Here is a 7,494-nt window from a genome sequence, read left to right on the forward strand (position 1 = left end):
AACTTCTGGACTTCCCTGGTGGCACAGTGGTTAAGAATCCACCTGCCAATGCAGGGGACATGGGTTCGAGCTCTGCTCTGGGAAGATCCCACTTGCTGCGGAGCAACAAAGCCCCTGTGCCACAACTACTGAGCCTGTGCTCTAGAGCTCGTGAGCCACAACTACTGAGCCCACGCACCTAGAGCCCATGCTCGGCAACAAGAGAGGCCACTGCAATGAGAAGCGCATGCACCACAACGAAGAGTAGTCCCCGCTCTCCGCAACTAGAGAAAGTCCGCGCGCAGCAACAAAGACCAAATGAAGCCAAAAAATTAAAAAATTAAAAACTTCTGCTTGTCATATGGTACTGACACAAAAACAGAAATATAGATCAATGGAACAGGATAGAAAACCCAGAGATAAACCCATGCACCTATGGTCAACTAATCTATGACAAAGGAGGCACAATGGGGAAAAGGATATACAAAGGGGAAAAGACAGTCTCTTCAATAAGTGGTGCTGGGAAAACTGGACAGCTACATGTAAAAGAATGAAATTAGAACACTCCCTAACACCATACACAAAAATAAACTCAAAATGGATTAGAGACCTAAATGTAAGACTGGACACTATAAAACTCTTAGAGGAAAACATAGGAAGAACACTCTTTGACATAACTCACAGCAAGATCTTTTTTGATCCACCTCCTAGAGTAATGGAAATAAAAACAAAAATAAACAAATGGGACCTAATGAAACTTAAAAGCTTTTGCAAAGCAAAGGAAACTACAAACAAGATGAAAAGACAACCCTCAGAATGGGAAAAAATATTTGCAAACGAATCAACGGACAAAGGATTAATCCCCAAAATACATAAACAGCTCATGCAGCTCAATATTAAAAAAAACAAACAACCCAATCAAAAAATGGGCAGAAGACCTAAATAGACATTTCTCCAAAGAAGATATACAGATGGCCAAGAAGCACATGAAAAGCTGCTCAACATCACTAATTATTAGAGAAATGCAAACCAAAACTACAATGAGGTATCATCTCACACCAGTCAGAATGGGCATCATCAGAAAATCTACAAACAACAAATGCTGGAGAGGGTGTGGAGAAAAGGGAACCCTCCTGCACTGTTGGTGGGAATGTAAACTGATGCAGCCACTATGGAGAACAGTATGGAGGTTCCTTAAAAAACTAAAAATAGAACTACCATATGACCCAGCAATCCCACTACTGGGCATATACCCAGAGAAAACCATAATTCAAAAAGACACATGCACCCCAATGTTCATTGCAGCACTATTTACAATAGTCAGGTCATGATAGCAACCTAAATGCCCATCAACAGACGAATGGATAAAGAAGATGTGGTACACATATACAATGGAATATTACTCAGCCCGAAAAAGGGACAAAATTGGGTCATTTGTAGAGGTGTGGATGGATCTAGAGACTGTCATACAGAGTGAAGTAAGTCAGAAAGAGAAAAACAAATATCATATATTAATACACATATGTGGAACCTAGTAAAATGGTACAGATGAACCGGTTTGCAAGGCAGAAATAGAGACACAGGTGTAGAGAACAAACGTATGGACACCAAGGGGCGAAAGTGGTGGTGGGAGTGGTGGTGGTGGGATGAGATTGGGATGGACATATATACACTAATATGTATGAAATGGATAACTAATAAGAACCTGCTGTGTAAAAAATAAATAAAATTCAAAAATAAAACAAAAACAAAAAACTTTTGCTTGTCAAAAAATACCACCAAGAAAATAGATAGCCATGGACTGGGAGAAAATATTTGTAACACATACATTTGATAAGGGATTTGTATACAGATTATATAAAGAACTCCTGCAATCCAATTTTAAAACTAGGCCAAATATCTAAACAAATGCACCACAAAAGAAGATATATAAAAGGCCAACAAGCAAGTGAAAAAGTGCTCACCGTCATTAGTCACCTGGGAGATGGGAAGCAAAACCATAATGAGGTACTATTATACACTCACCAGAATGGTTAAAATGAAAAAAAAATGACCACATCAAATATGGGAGTGGATTTGGAGCAAATAGATTCTCATACATGGCTGATAGGAGTGTAAAATGTTACAACGTCCTTGGAAAACCAGCAGTTTCTTAAAAAATTAAACATACATTTATTCTACGACCTAGCAATTCTATTCCGAGAGAAATGAAAATCTATGTCCACAGAAAGCCTTATGCAAGAATGTCCATAGCAGCTTTATTCATAAAGCACATAATTAGAAAGAATCTACTTGTCCATCAACTGAATGGATAAACAAATGGAATACTACTCAGTAATAAAAAGGAAAAATCTACTGATACATGCAACATGAAAAAGGCTAAAAAACAAACTGAAAGAACTGTAGGATTCCATTTATATAAAATTCTAGAATAAACAAAAGTAACCTATGGTGATAGAACTCTAATCATTGGTTGCTTCATGAGGGAGAGGAAGACTGATTGGGAAGGGGCATGAGAGAACTTTCTGAGGTAATAAAAACGTTCTGTGTCTTGAAATGTCTTAAAACTAACTAAAAATATGAGCATTTCACGGCATGTAAATTATACTTTAAAAATAAAAATCACATGGGCTTCCCTGGTGGCACAGTGGTTGGGAGTCCGCCGCCGATGCAGGGGACATGGGTTCGTGCCCCGGTCCGGGAGGATCCCACATGCCGCGGAGTGGCTGGGCCCGTGAGCCATGGCCGCTGAGCCTGCGCGTCCGGAGCCTGTGCTCCGCAACGGGAGAGGCCACAACAGTGAGAGGCCCACGTACTGCAAAAAATAAAAAATAAAAAAATAAAAATCACAAATCCCTAGTAATTGACTAAATAAAATTAGAGTGAGAGGGCAGTGAGGTAAGATCATTCAGTTGAGTTTTGGTACCATTAATCAAAATGGAGTAGAAAAAGATAGGTCATTTATGAGAGAAGAGATTCAGTATTTAATACATTAGTGAAACATTTATCTAATTATGTTACAGGTAGATAAAAAGGCATTTATCGATAGAAGGCAAGTAAGAAATGTAAATAGTAGTTAAACAATCCTGGAAAATTTGCATATGGAATGAGAACGGAGGACAAAGAACAGAAACTTAGGTAAAATGCAGTAGGAAGCCAACAAGAAAAAAGGAAGAGTAGTTAGTGACGTGGAAGAACTACTACAACATCACAGAACCAAGAAGCTTTAAGAATAGAGCACCATCTGTGAAACAAAACCATAAAATTCAATGCTTTTAAAGATCTAAAGAGATGAACACGGATATTCACCACATTCTATCAAAGTTATGATAATTTGGGGACTTCCCTGGCCATCCCATGGTTAAGACTCCGCGCTTACACTGCAGAGGGTGTGGGGTGGATCCTTGGTCGGGGAACTAACATCCTGCATGCCGCGTGGTACGTCCAAAAAATTAATAAAATAAATAAAGTATGTATAAAAAATATGACAATTTGCCTATAATATCAGAATTTTGTCATGAGATTGAAGGTAGAAACTGATACTTTACTTTTTTGAAAAAAGCATATTTATCAAAACATTTGTCAGAGGAGAGTAAGTTCCATAGGTCCATTTGAATAATGCAGTGGTATTTTTCAGCTTTTCAGTATCCTGAGTTTGTTAAATTCAGTTTCTCTGAGGTTTACATTTTCTTTGGAGACCACTATTTCTTTTTGGCACATTCTCGAAAATACTTTCCTAGAAAGTTAATAATTTAGTACACATAAAAGATAGCAGATTCACTCTCCCTCAGTACTCAGAATCCAAAGAAGCAATTTCATTAACTGATTACTCTCAAAGAGTTCATTCTGCTTAGGGATCCAGAATGACATAATACTTTTGTGAAATATTGTAAAATGATACTTGCTTTACTTATCAGTTCCCCCTGTATGAGAAATATTTCTATTGATACAAGAGTTTGGCTGCTCCACAATGAAATGAAATCCTATAGCTCTTGTTCGTAAGTGCACTTGAGATCTTTAGATAGCTGTTGTGTGATGAGAAAGCAGGAGGGGAACAGATTCTCATCCTACCAGCTTTTGAAGAGTAGTTTAGTACTCCTCATGCCATACTGCACGGGTCCACACCCACATTACCTACCAAACTGGGGATGAATGATGACAGGTTGAGCCCCAACCATTCTACCTACCGTTTCTGTTGCTGAAGAGTAGTGTTACAAGCAGATTCTTGCTGTGCCAGTGCTCCCTGAAGTGTGGACATGATCCGCCCCTGCCTTAAAGGTTGGACATTTTCTTTACTCAGCTCCCATTCATCTCCCTCCAAGGACATGACTTCACTGCGAAGAGGGAAACAAAAGTAAATCTCATACCAACACTGAGTTATTATAACACTAGATTATTGTAAATGTTTTCAGAAAAGTGATCATGATCTTTGGGTTGAATATAGTGGGTTGGCACGTTAGTAGTGTTATTATACTCCTAAGCTTCTGAGCCTTTCTGTGACCTGGTTTCCAAGTTTATGGCTATACTATTGCCTAATGGAAGAGAGAACATGGCTAGGGTATTGTGAACAATATTATAAGAAGAAAGTTTATGGCAGGAAGAAAAAAAGGGAAAAAAGTATTATAAATTTGGTAAAGTAGACAAAAAGCAGTTCGATGCCTACCACTGAATGCATCATCTAGTTTAATTTAAAATTAGTATCGTGTTTATCAGACTAACACCCCATGTTTCAACTGATGACTTAAAACTGAAGTTTATGTATATGGGTAGCCAAGAGCAGAAGCAGACAAAAATAGTTTACTGGTCACAAATGGCTCCCCCCATTCTAGCAATTCTATGGGGGGAATCCCCAAAAGTTTTTTGGAGGTAATCACCACAAAGGGTATGTACTCTGAACTTCAGAGCTCTGCAGTGGTCGAAGAGAAGCTTACTTCTGGGTGAGGGACACTATTTCTGGGTTTAAAACAGATAGGCGGGGCTTCCCTGGTGGCGCAGTGGTTGAGAGTCCGCCTGCCGATGCAGGGGACACGGGTTCGTGCCCCGGTCTGGGAAGATCCCACATGCTGCGGAGCAGCTGGGCCTGTGAGCCATGGCCGCTGAGCCTGCGCGTCCAGAGCCTGTGCTCCGCAACGGGAGAGGCCACAACAGAGAGAAGCCCGCGTACCGCAAAAAAAAAAAAAAATCCAGAAATTAATCTCTTCTCACCATCTCCACTGTCTCCAGCCTGGCTCAGGCCACCATCTTCTCTTGCCTGGAATATTTCAATAACCTCTAAACTGGTCTCCCTGCTTCCACCCTTTTCTACCTTTAGTCTTTTCAACACTGCAGCCAAAGTGATCCCATTTAAACACATGTCAGATCATGTCTTTCCTCTGCTCAAAACCTTCCAATAACTTTCAACTACAGAGTAAAAGCCAAGTCCTTACAACGCTTGCATCCTCACTTTTACTTTGCTTCCTTTTATTCTCTGGTTCATTCTGCTCCAGCTACTGGCCCACTGCGCCTCCCTCCCGCAACTCTCACCCTCCAGCCTTTGTACTTCCCCACTCCCGCCCCCAGATCTATGCAGGACTAGCTCTTGAGTTTTCTTCAAGTCTTGACCCAAATGACACCTTCTCAGTGAGGCCCTCTGTTCAAAACTATCGAAAATTGCACCCCCCAAGTGTTTTATTTTTTTAGTACCGACCACCATCTAACTTTTAGTTTATTTATCTTGTTTATTGTCTGTTGCCCCTACCCTCATCCCACCCCAGAACTTAAGCTTCAGGAGGGTAGGAGTAAGAGTTTATATATGTATAAATAAGGAAGAGCAGCCAGCATGCAGACAAGGGCTTTTCAGACTTCTAACTATGCTACTAGCTTAATGCTAGCATCTACCATGTGCTGAGCACTTACTTGGAGGCAGTTACTTTACAGATACTTTGAATTCTCCCAGAACCCGGCATGGTAGCGTTAATAGCAGCGTTTTCCATATTAAGACGTGTCCAAGGTCAAAGAGCTAGCAAACGTCTGGGCTGAGGTACCAACACAGACCACACGACAAATTCCAAGCTCTTTGGCCCTGAGAGCTGGCGTCCCACAGCCTCCTTGGCTTTGAAGCTGGATGCAGCATGATTCTCACGCGCCCTCACTCCACTGAGGTCGGTGCTAACCCTGCTCTGCGCCTTCACCTCCACCACTTGCGTCCGACTCCAGCAGGGAGGATCCGGCCGGGCCTGCTCTTCTCCTGACCGTGGCGGCGCTCTCCTGGGCTGCTCTGAGCGAAGCCTCTGTCACCTGCCAGGCACCCTCGGGGCTCGCAGGCCCAGCTCCCGGCCGCCCTTCTCCGGTACCTACCTCGGAGCACCCGTTTCCTTCTGCATCGCCGCCATCCTGCATTCCCGGCTCAGGGCCTCGTCCAGCCGCAGGCCTTTCTTCAGGGCCGCAGACCGCCTGGGCCTCCTTCTGCAACCTGCCCTTCGAGGTACTGAAGCGACCGGAGGGCGCTCCCGAAAAAACCACGCACCTGACTCCCTCGCGAACCAGCCACCTCAAGCCCTCACGCCAGCCGCCAAGTTTCAAATTTAACGGTCCCGCGCCGACAACGGGCTACGCCCCTCCGCTCCTCCGCGCTCGCGCCTCCAACCCAAGGAATTCTGGGACTTGTAGTTTATTCCGGGTTTAGTCCACGCTGTCGCGGTGCATAGTGGGAGTGGTAGTTTCCGGGGGACTGTGGCTGTCCAGGTGCTGCAGATTTAGGAAGTGTAAATTCTCTCCAGGTGCTCTCTGTGTCCAGGCTCTAGAGCTAATCTTTGAGCCTAGCGAGGGACATTTTAAGCACCAGGATTCTCTGATGTCATGAGCATAGTGAGATATCTTTGAGTGCTTGCGCTTGGCCTGACTCTTTTCTGGGGTGGCTGGCCAGGCTATGACCACCCCTCTGCCCCAAGTCTCACACATGTCCTGAGCTCTTAGGGCGGCTCTGACCCAGCTGTTTCCTGCCCCACGCTTGAACTGAGAAAAGCCGGATTTTAGTTCTGTAAGAATCGTACCAAATGTGCAACCTTAGGCAAGCCACATAATCTCTCTGACCTTCGATTTTCCTCGTCTATAATGCGGTGATATTGCGTTGCTTTCTCTGCTGCACAGTCCCACACAGAAAATGCAGCTATTGCACAGCTCCCTAGGTTTTACCTCTTTTCCCCTTCAGCAGACCAGCCTCCACTGTTCTGATTTCCTAAGGAAGAAACTATGGTAGCCTCAGATGTGGCTGGGAAGCTGAACAAGCCCAGCTACACTGGAGTCCTGAAAGGCTCTCTAGAGCCCTTAATAGCTAAAGCACACCATGAATCTCTGAGGGAGGGGGTGTACTCTGTTTTCTAATGCTGCTCTAAGAAACTACCATAAACTTAGCAGCTTAAAACATCACAAATTTATTACTTTGCAATTTGGTAAGTCAGAAATTAGACTCGAGTTTCACACTAAACAAGGTGTTGGCAGGACTTTGTTTCTGGAAGGCCTTCAGGAGAATTTGTT

At 43.2% G+C, this 7,494-nt stretch overlaps 1 protein-coding gene across 1 annotated transcript in view; it reads right to left on the minus strand.

Annotated features, from left to right (window-relative positions):
- The window catches only part of BUB1B (BUB1 mitotic checkpoint serine/threonine kinase B), a 56,751-nt gene extending 50,280 nt beyond the window's left edge, over window positions 1–6,471 (minus strand). Inside the window, exons 1-2 of the mRNA XM_079699864.1 lie at window positions 6,316–6,471; window positions 4,167–4,313 (exon numbers count right to left, since the gene is read on the minus strand). Of these exons, the coding sequence (XP_079555990.1) occupies window positions 4,167–4,313; window positions 6,316–6,350 (182 nt within the window). The 5' untranslated portion in view covers window positions 6,351–6,471. The remainder of the gene's footprint in view (window positions 1–4,166; window positions 4,314–6,315) is intronic.
- Between the last annotated feature and the right edge of the window lie 1,023 nt (window positions 6,472–7,494).

This window comes from Hyperoodon ampullatus (assembly GCF_949752795.1).
Source record: "Hyperoodon ampullatus genome assembly, chromosome: 3".
In the NCBI taxonomy this organism is placed as follows: Eukaryota; Metazoa; Chordata; class Mammalia; order Artiodactyla; family Ziphiidae; genus Hyperoodon; species Hyperoodon ampullatus.